Here is a 14575-nt window from a genome sequence, read left to right on the forward strand (position 1 = left end):
TATTACAATGTCCCATCCTTCAATAACAACCTCTTTGCAAAAATCAGATGATGTCACAAGGTCATTGATTTCATAATGAGCCATTTTTGCAGTTTATGGCAATAAAAGTTTTTTTTTTTTTTTTTTTTCATTTTTCTTTTTGGAATAATTCAAGGATTTATTTGAAATGAAGTCATTTCGCAATAATGTTAATTAACAAGTCCAGCGCCAAAATTCGATTTCTGAGCCTAGATCACATCACATGATTAGAATGTCAGTCCTGATTGGCTCTTAGGAAACAGCAATTAGACCGACCACAGTGTATTCAAGAGAGCAAGTCACTGCAGTGTATCAAAGGTTACAGTAGATTGAAACAAGCTTGGCAACTATAGAGTATGAATAATAAATGGCTGCCACCCATGCAGCAGAGTTAGAAGGGGGCAGCCTGAATCAGTTTCCATCACTCTGTTTTTAAGGCCATATGCCCCTTTTCATTACTTAGAGCACACCAGCTGTATTGTAACTACAACCAATTTCCTTGCAGTCTATAAAACTGTCAATCAGAATCATACAAGAGAGCCGAGCGCAGAGTAGAGTATGACTGCCTGAACGGGGGGAGACTGAATCTGTAGCCAGATGTCAGCAAGTTGAAATCCTGTGCGCGAGATAATGTTGTCGGACTTTCGTGACTTTAATGTAAAGTTCAGGCAAATTGATTAGGCCTTTTGATTGTACGTTTGAAATTTACAGAGGCTAGGTCAGGGAATTGTTTTTTTCTTTTCTTAGACTTGCACAGCATAACCAGCAACGGCTCGGATGGCTTGGTTAAATCAATCAGCTTTGTTAGTTTAAGACCCATATGTGAGGAAATTCATAATGACTGGGTGTTAGGTGATGAAAATGCTAATGCTCCATGCATCAGTCGACTGGTGAAGGTCACAAGGTTACGCTAAAGAAATAGTCATGGGTGTAGCTACATTTTGAAGAATCATTTATTAAATGTATAGCAAAGAGACAAATAAGTTATAATATTTTTATTTGTTAGAATTCTATCAGTGTTTGAACATTATTATTTAGAGAGCTAGTACATTTGTTCTACTTTCATGGCTAGCTTTTCACAAAACCCAAAAACAGTCTTCAGAATGGACTCACTCTCGTCTATATAACACTGTAACAGGGGAACCTTAGTTGTCAGAGAACAAGTTAGCAATGAAAGTGTGCATCTTAATGTCTTCTCAGTTATGTTCTCACAAAAACGGTAGCATTACATATAAACTCTTTAAAAATATACTTCTGTCAAATAACTTGACAACTACTATATACACTACAAAAATAAATTTTCATATAAATAAATTATATGGCATACATTTATCTTTGTAACTGAAAACGACATACATCCACGCCAAAACAAGGAAAAAAATGGCAGTCTGTAAAAAAAACAAAAACATTTTTTCCTTTTAAATTCCTCTAAGAGCTATGATGAATCTTTAAGGTAAATGTTATATACTCTTTTTTCCTATTTAACATTAGTAAGCACTTTATACAGATCAAAATCCATTAATGTAACAAAGAAACTGTAATAATAGTGTTTTCCGACAGACGTAGAAATCCCTGCATTGTTAAGAACTGGCATTATGACCATTATTGAACAAAACATCTTATTATACAAAAATATAAATATTGCAAAACAAATGTAAAAAAAAAAAAAAAAAAAAAAAAATAGAATATATATATTATATATATATATATATATATATATAAACATTACAATAGTTGCCAGCCATGATTTTCTCCCATTTCTGCCAATGTGACATGTAGGAGAACACAAACACAACAAACAAACAACACAGAACAGCTCTCAAAGTCTTTGTCAAGAACAAACATATGTTTGACAGGAAGTCAATCTGGATGAGGGGGTCGCAGCAAACACACAAACATACTCTTAAAGACACATATGCCAGCTTCAGAGCCATGGAGGAGTGGGGGCTCCACGACCCTTGACCCTTAAAGCACTCGCATGCACCATTTGGCAGTCGAGGGGGAACGTCCAATTAGTGTCACAGCGTTATGTTGTGGATTTTTATGAGGTGAGGTCAGCGCAGAGAACTGCTCGTGCTAAATTAGGGCCAGTAGTTGTGGTTTGTCATTGAGGAGGTCAACGAATTGACAAAAACCATCGTCATGATAGGCTGTTATGCGACGCACACCTTGAGATTGCTCGTTAGCTTAGCTTATTAAAACAAAAAATAAGACAAAAAAAAAGTTACATCACCAGAATCAGAGCGGATATTGTTTTAACAGTAATGTTTTAGCTTAAACCATGATCAAACAGAAATAATGCCGTACCATAAAAACAAACAAACAAACAAACAAAACGTTACAATGGAAACCCGAAAGAACCGTCACATTACATTACTTTAGTAATGCAAAGTTGGAGTCATGAGCAAATTTAGGGTGGCCACAAATGACCGTTTTACAGTAAATAACTGGAATATGAAGACACAAGAGACCAGAGAGAGTTCCAGTACAAAGGACAGAAAAAAAACAGAGGCACAGTCACCCAACAATCACTCATTTCCTTCTTCATTTCTGCTCAGCTAAATTCTCACGCATAGCGTGTTTCATTGTTAAACAGTATTTGTTTTTTTTTTCCAACTACCACAGGTTTGTGATAAGCAAATTAACATTAAAAAGCATAAACTCTAACGCTTCAATATACACAAAACGCAAACATCCGCACGCACGCTTAAACATCTGATGCTTGTCGGCAAACGACTGGATATTAATGTGAAGTTCTACATGTTCTAGCATATGTCTGAACAAATATAATTTCCCTGAATGTGTCCTCTGAAAGTGAAAGCATCTGTGCAGTTTTGTACTGGTGTTCTGAACAGAAGTGTACCGTAAGTGCAATGGAACTGCCACAAAATCATTCAACATATTTGTTAGGTCACTTAGTGTTTGTTCTTGTTAGTTAATATGCATCTGAGTCCCTGTTTCCACCTTGCATTAAGATGCGTTTTGCTCGATCGGATCACAAGTGGATGAGGAAGACACATTCCCGTTTACACCTGGTATTTTAATCCGCCACTTCTGTCCTGATTTCTTTGAGGTTTTGCATCAATGTAAGGGTTTTTTCAGATCTTTCAATCTAATGGACAAATTAAACTTGCGCGATTTACATATGAACGCTCCCAGAAACAACGGAAAAACATAACGAGAGCAGCATCTTTCGGTTCTGCTCTGACAGCCGCAAGACCACGCCGAACGCGGTCAGTGCGTGTTTAAAAATGAGGAATGGTGAGAGAACATTGTGCTTGGTATGTTTTTTGTCTTCAAATCGAACTTATTAACAAAGTTTAAATCCCGCCTGGCTAATGCGCTTTCCATAATGTTTACACATTCAGTAGGCGGACTTTAGTGGCCGTTCGAACACATTCGACCACATAAGCGTTTCAATTACGAAAGCAAAAAAGTGGACAAGCTCGAAACATTTTACACCTCATTTACACCTGTATTTAGCATCATCCACTTGTGATCCGATCGACCAAAACGCATCTCAATATCAGGTGGAAACAGGGGTCTAGGGGGCCTGACATGGACCAAAATATTCATGCATGCACACACACAACAACAAAAACTATACATTTTCAAACTCACACGCACAGTTCTATAAAATTAGAGAAAATAATTGCATAGCATTATACAAACATTACAACAATATCATAAGCAGCAACGACTGTATGCTGAAATGTTTGTCAAGAATGAAGTTTCCTTATGGCACAGATACCCAAATGATGGGTGGGCACTTGACGACCCCGGTCAAATTATAGCTACTCTCATTCATTATTTACATTTGTGTACACATAAATACTTAGAAATATCTAACAATAATACACCAGGGTTATACAGTAACAGAGTCAAGCACCGAAATGGCGCCGCTGGTCAAAGTGTCCCCGTCATGCAGCACCATGTTTCTGCCACGCTGGCAGACAGATGTCCCATCTTTGGCTGTTTGAGCTTCAACATTCAACCACTGTGAAGACAAAGTGAGGAAAAAACAGGGTTAATAGCGGTTAAAAATAGATTATAATTCATTCATAATAACAGATAAGATACCTGGTTAAAGAGTCCGAAATTTTCACACATTCAAAAATAAATACGACCTCACGTTGTGTCAATCACGTTTACGTACTGCCACCGACACTTTCATCCGTCGTAAAAAAAAATCGGATCGGATTCAATTTTCTGTGTTTTTTGCATCCACGGCAAGCATTTTGAGAGTTGTTTTGACAATTCAGAGCCTAATGGCGTCTGACAAGTTGATCCACTTCGTCTAACAGCACCAAGCCATGTATGACAAACAAAGTGCGGAATACAAAGAGACGGAATATAAAAGTTTCTATGACTGTGTAACACTAGTATTTCCTATACCTACAGTGATTATTTCAGTATAATCCCGCAGCTCCTTGAATCTCAGGATTGGATGTAACCAATATTTCCCCTTATTCTTCTTTTTTCTTTTTCTCTTTTTAAGAAGAGAAAACTTCCTCACTGCTTTAAGACTCCATTTTGTATTGTTTTGCGGAATTTTTTCGCAACGATTAATACGCATCGGACTCAGTGTGCAAGGTTTCTGTGCGTGACAAATTTTTAGGATGACGAATATGAAAAAATGCATACTAAAATTTTGGACTCAGTGTGCAAGGACATTAAGTCTACATAATTAAATCAGATAGAAAGGTGTTATTATTATTAGTTATCGTTTTATTAGGACTGTCAATTTAATTGGCTAATTCTATTATAAACAATTACGTGCTAAATAAGTAATTCAATTAAAAAATACATTTTGATTATATATTATATATTACATACATTATACGTAATTTCATTAACAAAAACAGTAAATATTTTTAATGCTTTCTGAAAGAAGTCTCCAATCCTCAGGGCTACATTTATTTGATCAAAAACACAGTAAAAACAGTAATATTGTGAAATATTATTACAATACACAATAACTTTTCTATTGTAATATATTTTAAAATGTAATTTATTCATGTGATGCCAAAGCTTAATTTTCAGCAACCATTACTCCAGTCATCAGTGTCACATGATCATTCAGAAATCATTCTAATATGCTGAAGAAACTTTTCTGATTATTATCAATGTTGAAAACATCTCTCTAATGCTTAACATCGGCTCTAATCTGCTAAATGCGACTATAAGGCAAGAAGATATTTAAATATAAACATTAAAGGTTCTCTAAGCGATCCTGGGTGGAGAAACTTCCTGTTGACGTTCGAAGTGTTGTCAAACAAAACAGAGGCTAGCTAGACCCACCCTCCGCCTCCTCCTCCCCTCCCATCCGTGCTTCATGAACGCGCATTTAAAATCATTCTTGTCAGTTATTGGCTGGAGCATGTTTATTATGTTTTTTGGTCCAGGCTGCACCAGTTTGTTTTTATTGCCGTTTTTGGAGCTTGTGGCGACTACAGAGACTGCGTTTTTTTACAGTGTGTTCAGGGGACAGGCAGCTAGCGGATAGTGAGATGTTTGCTGCATGTGACAAAAAACGTTTTGGCCTAAAAACGCATGACATCGCTTAGAGGACCTTTAACATGGCTTTATTAGACAAATAGAACTGACTTAATATTTTTGTGGAAACCATGATGAATAGAAAGTTCAAAAGAACAGTATTACTGAATAAAAGTATTCATTTCTTTTTTTATTAAATTTATGGATTTTAATTACATTTATTTTTAATTATTATGACAGCACTATTTATTCACAGAGTGCATACAACTGCTGATTTGATGTGGACAGTTTTACTTGAATTTATAAGAAGCTCTCAGACTAACCTCAGCTGGAGGGTCTTGTGTGGCAGACATTGGGAGTGTCATATTCTAGATCCTGCAGCTCCATGCCCTCCGCTTTTGAGCTGTCGTTGCTCTCGTCAAAGGGCACGTGAGGGTCGGAGAAGTGAGGGTCAGTGTAGACATCTTCTGAAGTGTGATAGCTGTCATTGGAGGGGTAGGACGGGTAGGCAGGGCTCTGGCCGGGCATCCCCGAATGAACGGCGACCGTCACCGAGGCTGAGGCCGTCACCGTTGTGATGGGCTGACAGTAGGGAGGGCCTGTGGACGGATGGGAAGGGTGAGAGTAGGGGTTGTGGGAACGGGGGCGATGGGTCCCCGAACGTTCCCGGTGGTTGGGGCCCGAACGGCCACCTGGCTCAGTAGCGGTTTCAAAAGCATCCATGCGCGGCCTGTGAGGGGGAGGCGGGTGTCCGCTCCCAAGGTCCCTCTTAGGGTCCCTGCTACAGTATCGCTTTGACGACTGAGGTCCAGCATCCTGAGAACTTGGAAGATGGGTAGACCTGTAATGCCGCTGCGGTTGCTGCTGTCTAGAGTCATCCTGTGGAAACCATTGTAACATTGTTAGTTCATTGTTTTTATGTAAAACATTTAGAGATATAAACGCTCTACTCACTGAGTGAGAAGGAAACATTGGCAGTTCAACTTGACGACTGCCTTGCCGCCCCCCTGTGGCAATCTGTACCTCCTCCAGTCTGGCTGATCGCCCCCTGTTGGGCTGGAGGTCATATTGCTGAAGCTCTTGGCTAATGCCAGACACAGTAGTGTTGGAACCGTATTCTGAGTCTGAGGAGTCTGCTGAACCTGCTCCAGGTGATGTGTGACTGGGCCGCGTGGTGAAGCGGACCACCTGTGGGGGAGGTTCTGGAGACGGGGTGGGCAGACGGCTTCGTCCATCCACTGGAGATACCTGAAAGTGTAATGGGCATAAAAATAAAAATCTGAGAAGTTGCTCTGTCTAAAATTTGTGGATGTCCTGTGATATTTGAAAGATTTAACATCTTCACATAGTCTTGAATATTTACAGTAGCTCTGAAAAACATTTGGACAGTTTAGCCCCAATTTTATTCAGAGGCTCACACTGAGCTAAAATATGCGATTTGGTGCAGTTGCTGATATTTATATGGCCAAAAAGTTTGAAATCCTGATAGTAATGTAAATCAATTAGATATTTATAGCAGTATAGCTCCGATTTTCAATAAAATGCATGTAAATATCAGTTTTCATTCTATATCTGCCAATGATATGTCTTAAAATGACACTAAATGCTTAGTTTTATGATTAAAGCTCTGTAGTTTTTATTATGGGGGACAAAATTGCAAATTGCACTGCAATACATATTTGACACATTTTAACATGGAAAAAAAAAAGATGAAAAATGATGATTTTCTAAAAAAAAAAGCATGGATAATTAAGTAAACCTATGTTTCTTCAGTCCCGTATATGCTCATCTTGAAATATTACTAATAATATAAAAGCTTCGGTTTAAAAATCAGTAAAATTTCACAGCAAAAAGACATGTACCACAACCTGAAGTGGGATGCTTTTAGAATTATACAAAAAGGCCTTTTACTTGCTAAAAAATGATAAACTATCAATCAGACAACAGTTTTTTCAGCAAACTGTTGATAATTTAGAGGGCTAATATCAAATATGATAGATTAGGTTTTTATAGGGTTAACTTTATGTGAGCATTAGATGACAGCAAAAATAATCTAAATGTCTAATATTGGTAACTAAATATTTTGGTCACTCTTTCAAATAAAGCTGAACAGGGTATAGCTCTCCATTGCACTATGTATGGATGGGAAGGTGTTTTGCAGGATAACTTAATGGGAGCAATCCTCTTACCTCAGGATAAGGGCCAAAGTAGGACAACAAGACTGGGAGCAGCACCAGTCCATTCAGGACCCCTAATACTGTTAGGATGGCCAAAACAGCAAAGAAATACCTGTAAATACACAGCAAAAAGCAGTCATTAGAATAAAAAGGAACTTTACTGCTATGATTCAAGCACAGAGCAAAAGTCACATTCTAACAAACATTCGCACACAAAAAGACTTTAGTCGGGTTTGGTTTTAAACAAAATTACCTTGTGCCAGAGAAAGTCTCCAAAGAGGTCTTTTAGAAAGCAGCACAGAGAAGCAGAGGACATAATTAGTTGGTTAATTCAAAAGCATGGAAAATAGGGAAGGAAAAAGAGTTTTTTTTCTCTTTTTTTCTAGGGGTGAGTGGAGTACAAGCAAACACAGGGAAAAGCAAAACGGGAAGGAATGTGGAGTACAGGCTTGCGAGAGAAGAGAGGCAAAGCACAAAGGGACAGGGGCCTCTCTCGCTCTTTAAAAAAAGAATGTAGAAGCAAACAAATGAAGTGAACGGTATAGAATTTAAACAATTTAGCCTAGGAGGAAGAGACGAGAGGAAAGACTACAGGCCCCTCTTGCCTGGCCTCAAGCACATTCACTTTTCCCTCTCTTTCTCTATCACTCTTTCTATGCTAAGCCCCTGTGAAATTTCCCTGCCTTTTACAATCCCCTGCTCTAATTAAATCTCTAGAGTATCAGGTAAGACCCCCCAATCTCCTCAACAAATCCCTCCCTCCTGTCCTTCTTCGCTCCCTTGCTCTTTCTCTCTTCTTCATTATGGCCAGCTTTCCTTCCTTCGCTACTCCAGCAATGCATCTGTGTAAATTTCTGTGGCTCAAATTGCAGCTGCCATCTTGTCCCTTAAAGTAACACTGGGACAAGAGGACAGATACTTTTTTCTTGATATTTTCTTTATAATTATTATTATTTTTTAAACATTGAATTTTCTTCTTTATATATATCCAAAAAAATACATTTTTGTTTAATTACCATTACAAAAAAATGTATTCACTGCAAAAAAAAAAAAATAAAAAAAAATCAGTATACCCCCCCCCCCTCTTAGCTTGGTGATGCTGAGATTGAGCATGGAATCATGGGAGTTGTCATTTTCACCTCACAGCCGGTGGAAAAGAATCCGGACAGGACTCGGGCAGAAACCATAATCATGGACGAGATTATTAACATTACTGTAGTATGAAGCAGAGCAGGGCTGAGTGATGTGACGGCTGAATGAGGCTGCTAGAGCAACTGCTAATAAGAGACGAGTGCGACACACATCTCGAGAGCAGCAAAACTTTTTTTATGCCACAGTCGCTGCTTCCGGTTTTATCATATTAGATACATTTGAGTGTATTGACAATTATGTTATAACGTTACTCTGTACGTTCGCTTGGCGGCTGCTATGAGACACTTGTTGCACAGTGCAGTAAGCTAGATCGATATTAGAATATCATATTAATAAATGCTGGATGGCTTGTGTTGATAAATGGCATGCAATTAATTGTAAAACATATTGTATGATGGAGAAAATGCTGTATTAGTGTTATTAAAAATAAAGCTGCCTCTGATTATGCTATGTTAGCCACTTGACAAAATTTTGTTTTTCTCTGGGACATGGTGAAAACATGCGGTCGCGGAAAATCAAGAAAACAAGTTGCAAACAATAAGACTAAACTAATTGTTGAGCTATACAACAATAATTAGTTTACTGACTATAAATGTATCCTAACAGTTGTTCCCTTGTCTAATAAAATGCATAATATATTAAAGCGTCTTTGGTGTTTCCATGGTTTCTACAAAATAAAACCGAAAACTGAGGGTAACACCGGTATGATGAAATTGACAGGCGACGCACAGACATGGTATATATGGTGTGTGTGTTATACATGGTGTGTGTGTGTGTGTTATATATATATATTTTATAATATATATTATATATATATATATTATATTATAAAATACATGTTTTAGTAAAATTTAAAGGTGCAGTAGAACGTCTTTTCAAAAGATGTAATATAAGTCTAAGGTGTCCCCTGAATGTGTCTGTGAAGTTTCAGCTCAAAATACCCCATAGATTTCTTTTAATAAATTTTTTTAACTGCCTATTTTGGGGCATCATTAACTATGCACCAATTCAGGCTGCAGCCCCTTTAAATCTCTCGCTCCCTGACCTCCCGAGCTCTCGACTATAAGTGCAGTTATACAGTGCATAAACAAAGTTCACACAGCTAATATAACCCTGTTATGTTCGTCATTCATGCTGCATGCATACATCGATTCCTGTGATTATAATATTTATTTGGATGTTTACATTTGATTCTGAATGAGTTTGAGGCTATGCTCCGTGGCTAACGGCTAATGCTACACTGTTGGAGAGATTTACAAAGAATGAAGTAGTGTTTATGAATTATACAGACTGCAAGTGTTTAAAAATGAAAATAACGACAGTCTTGTCTCCGCGAATACAGTAATAAACAATGGTAACTTTAACCACATTTAACAGTACATTAGCAACATGCTAACGAAACATTTAGAAAGACAATTTACAAATATCACTAAAAATATCATGTAATCATGTCAGTTATTATTGCTCCATCTGCCATTTTTCGCTATTGTTCTTGCTTGCTTACCTAGTCTGATGATTCAGCTGTGCACAGATCCAGACGTTAATACTGGCTGCCCTTGTCTAATGCCTTGAAACATGGGCTGGCATATGCAAATATTGGGGTCATACATATTAATGATCCCGACTGTTACGTAACAGTCTGTGTTATGTTGAGATTCGCCTGTTTTCCGGAGGTCTTTTAAACAAATGAGATTTATATAAGAAGGAGGAAGCAATGGAGTTTGAAACTCAACATATGTCTTTTCCATGTACTGAACTCTTGTTATTTAACTATGCCGAGGTAAATTAAATTTTTGATTCTAGGGCACCTTTAATGTAATATAACTTTTTAAAATATGTATATAAACACAGACAAAATGTTACATAAATCAAATAAATATATAAAATATTATTATATAACTTAATTTCTCATCATAAATGTATTCTCTAAAGACCACTCTTACTATCTTATATAACTTCAAGTAAATTCATCTTGTTAGAATATTTTTACTGGAAAAAAAACGTTTGCAGCGATAACTGGATGGGTGAAATGTGCATTTAAACCATACTTTATACGCGAATGAATATGTGAATGCATGTGTGGGAGAGACAGTGGGTACATTAGCAAACGCCCACCAGCTGGTATGCAGCACAGCTGCGCCTCAGACTAAACTCACAGACACATTTATAACTGATGCTGCTCTTGCTCGGCCTCCCCAGGTTTACAAGCAGCTCCTCAGACTAAAACAATGTCCTGTAATGTCCGAACAAGGTGGGCTTCTAACTAGAGAAACGCAGATCTGGGTGTCTCTCTAGGCACACTCACTTTATCCATGTCGTTCAGGAGATTTCGTAGGTCTGGTTCAAGGAAACAGCTACCACAGTGTTTAACCAAGCAGACGCCACTTGTTTGGGGAGAGAGTGGAGAGAGAAGCCAGCCTGGTATTATTTAGGCTTATGTTAGAAAAAAATTTTTGGATCTTTAGTCCATGTCTGTATTTCATCAAGCAAGTCTCCTTGAATTGCACTTTTGGGTTTGATTCCGGCTCTTGCTCTACCACACGAAAGACAGAACTCACAAGCAGAGAGATCAAACAGATCAATAGCTACAACTCAACAGACTATAAAAAATGAACATCGTCTTGGTCGAACTGCTCGGTAAGTCACAGACTCCAAACTAAACGTTCGTATTGACGAGTGATTTACTCCGGTGTGCTTTTCCACGGATGAGAGACTGGCTGAAGCAACAAAAGAGTTTTATGTTCTTCAACTTTGAACTTTGAGACATCGCGTGAAGTGTCCATGAACCAAGAGCTGTTCTCGAAAGCCACTTCTCCCTAGCGAAACCTCGCAGAGCAACACGTCCGATCTGTTTGGATTCAAAACATTAGCGGACCTGACAGAGCAAAGTCAGGGAAACATTTATTCCTGCAAGGCTATAAAAATACAGCCTGCGTTTTTGTTTTTTTCCATATCTTCGGAGGCCAGGGGGTTTTGTTTGATGAAAAAACAGTAGTTGCGTTTCAATGGGAGCCCATGAGAGGGACTGGGGCCCAATGTGGTCTGTGGAGAGAGTGTGTGATTGCTCTGAACTTGTGTGTGTATTATTTTTCTGGCATGCTACTTTAGATCCAGAGTGATTTGAGGGTGGAGGGCTGTGGTGGTTTTCCAGTCCTCTAATAAGAATGAGCTACTGCAGACATTTGTTCTTTCCCTCCTGAAGAAACAGCCGAGAAACTTACCACTCAAACACCCATGACTCAGTGTGATTTGAATTTCAGCACAACGATAGTCTCAATACCACTCCAAGAAACAGTAAATTACTCTATGTGTTTGGACTCCTCTGAGGACGGAAAGGACATAAAACATAAAGCAATTGCAAAGTTACTGATTTAGATCCTCTAAGTAGCAGTGTGTGTCACTCCTCATTTCCACCCCTCGACTTGCTGCAAAATAACCCCCGGGCCGTCTCTGCGCTCAGCTTGTAAATGTCTTTGCAGGGTTGTAGAGAAAAAAAAATGACAGAAAACACAGGAGAGCCTCAAGCTCTGTGAAGACAGACAGGAAAGATACGTGCTCATGTAGAACGTGAAGGGAGGTTGGTTAAGACTGAGAAGAGAGTTAGGAAAACACTTACTAACCAGGCGTGATGTGACAAAAGAGACAAGCGATAAAAGCAATCTTTTCTATGTTAATCAGTTTGTCAAACCAGCTGTGATGAGCAAAGAGCAGTACATTTTGTCATTCACTTGGTTTCTGTTTATACTTAAATATTTTGAGTCAGACATCTATGCCCTCACAGGAAATTCATTGGATCACAAGCATTCTCCTCATGAATGATAAACATATACTCCTCATGAATATTAAAATGTTTGTTCACCTGAAAATGAAAATTCTGTCAATTACCCACACTCGTGTCGTGTGTTCATCTTCAAAGTACAAGTGAAAATGTTTTTAATAAAGCCTGAGAGATTTCTATCACTCCACTGAAAGTGTATTCCACCAAAACTTCGATGCTTCATAAAATTCATAAGGAAATCGTAAAAGATATCCATATGAATTAAGGGGTTTAATCCATGTCTTCTGAAGATACATGATCATATATATGACGAACACATTAAATTTAGGCTTTCATTCACATATAAACATTTATCAAAACACATACTAACCAAATAACATGTATTATATTATAACTGTATATTACTGCCATATGGACATTACTTTGATACACTCATCTCCGATAACAGAATACTTCCTAAATTGTAACACTGAAACAAGAATTCCTGTAAAGCTACTTTGAAACAATATGTATTAGGAAAAGCGCTATATAAATAAACTTCAAGTGAATTAAATTAAACTATCCCTTTAAACAAGAATGCCATGACAATACAAGGTATATGTTTTTTTGTTTTGATTAACCGTAATTTTGTTTTCAGTGGGGACAGAAAATTTGCTGGAATTGTCACATCTTGTCCGGTTTGGACACATTATTGGAGACAAATATTGCACAAGAACAGCTATTGTGTATAAAAATGTAAGAAAAATTAAAATGATAGTATATTTGACCAGCATTACCTCGTGAGAGAGAAAAATGACCATTAAATCATTAAGGGGATAGTTCACCCAAAAATTTAATTGTGTCATCATTTACTCACCTTCATGTCGTTCAAAACCCGTGAGACTTTCATTTATCTTCGGAACACAAATGAAGATATTTTAATGAAATCTGAGAGATTTGTATCACTCCATTGACAGTCTACGCAACTACCACTTTTACGCTTTAAAAAGTTCATAAAGAGATCGTAAAACTCATCCATATGAATTGAGCGGTTTAGTCCAAATTTTCTGAAGAGACACAATCACTTTTTATGATGAAAAGATTTAATTTAGGCTTTTATTTATAAACATTCATTAACACATACATCAGATATGGTAAACGGATGCTCAATCATGCTTGCTTGATGTGCGAGAACCAATGGGGTTCATTTTCGGGTGTTAAGCAGCACATTTGAGCTTCCACAATAACCAATGAGGTTTGTTCTCATGTGTCAAGCAAGTGAGCTTCTGTTTGTTCGCTGATCAATGTATATATGTGAATAAAAGCCTAAATTCAATCTGTTCATCATATAAAGCAATCGTGTCTCTTCAGAAAAATTGGAATAAACAGCACGATTCATATGGATTCATTTTATGATCTTTTTATGAATTTTGTGAACTGTCAATGGAGCGATTTAATTGAAAATATCTTCATTTTTCAGGGTTTGGAATGACACAAGGATGAGTAATTGATGACAATTTTTTCATTTTTGGGTGAACTAACCCTTAACGCAACTATCCCATCTTAAAGCTGCAGTCCGGGAGTTTTGCTTCTTTGTTGCCATCTTTGTTTGAAACCTGCAATTGCATATATATGCGGAATTATTATTGTTACGTGCGTTGTGCATCGGCACGACTCCGTGCGGATGAATCTAACGTTTGGTGTCAGTCACCACATCGGTGTGGATACTGTACTTCAGAAACACAGATTCCGTGTCTTGGAAGTATGACCAAAATAAGAATTTTCACCGGAAAATGTAATCTGAACAAGTAAGTAACATGTCTGCCACTTTTGTTCTGACCAACTGAGGAAAAAAGCATTAGGCCTACAATAAATCGTGCTGCCAATGATGATTAAATCTAACGATTGCTTAGCTCGGATCATGCCAAACCGTGCAAATTATACTTTGTTCTCAAATTGTTAATGTTAACAACAT

At 37.7% G+C, this 14575-nt stretch overlaps 1 protein-coding gene across 2 annotated transcripts in view; it reads right to left on the minus strand.

Moving 5' to 3' along the window:
- Positions 1-953: 953 nt before the first annotated feature.
- ptch1 (patched 1) overlaps positions 954-14575 on the minus strand; it is a 66077-nt gene continuing 52455 nt past the window's right edge. The window contains exons 21-24 of one of the 2 annotated variants that reach the window (XM_048209663.1): positions 7704-7803; positions 6469-6762; positions 5838-6393; positions 954-4015 (exon numbers count right to left, since the gene is read on the minus strand). In XM_048209663.1, the coding sequence (XP_048065620.1) occupies positions 5839-6393; positions 6469-6762; positions 7704-7803 (949 nt within the window). In that variant the 3' untranslated portion in view covers positions 954-4015; position 5838. Of the gene's footprint in view, positions 4016-5837; positions 6763-7703; positions 7804-14575 lie in introns of both variants that reach the window. The other variant, XM_048209662.1, reaches the window with a different exon arrangement.

The sequence above is a fragment of the Megalobrama amblycephala genome, linkage group LG12, assembly GCF_018812025.1.
Source record: "Megalobrama amblycephala isolate DHTTF-2021 linkage group LG12, ASM1881202v1, whole genome shotgun sequence".
Classification (NCBI taxonomy): domain Eukaryota; kingdom Metazoa; phylum Chordata; class Actinopteri; order Cypriniformes; family Xenocyprididae; genus Megalobrama; species Megalobrama amblycephala.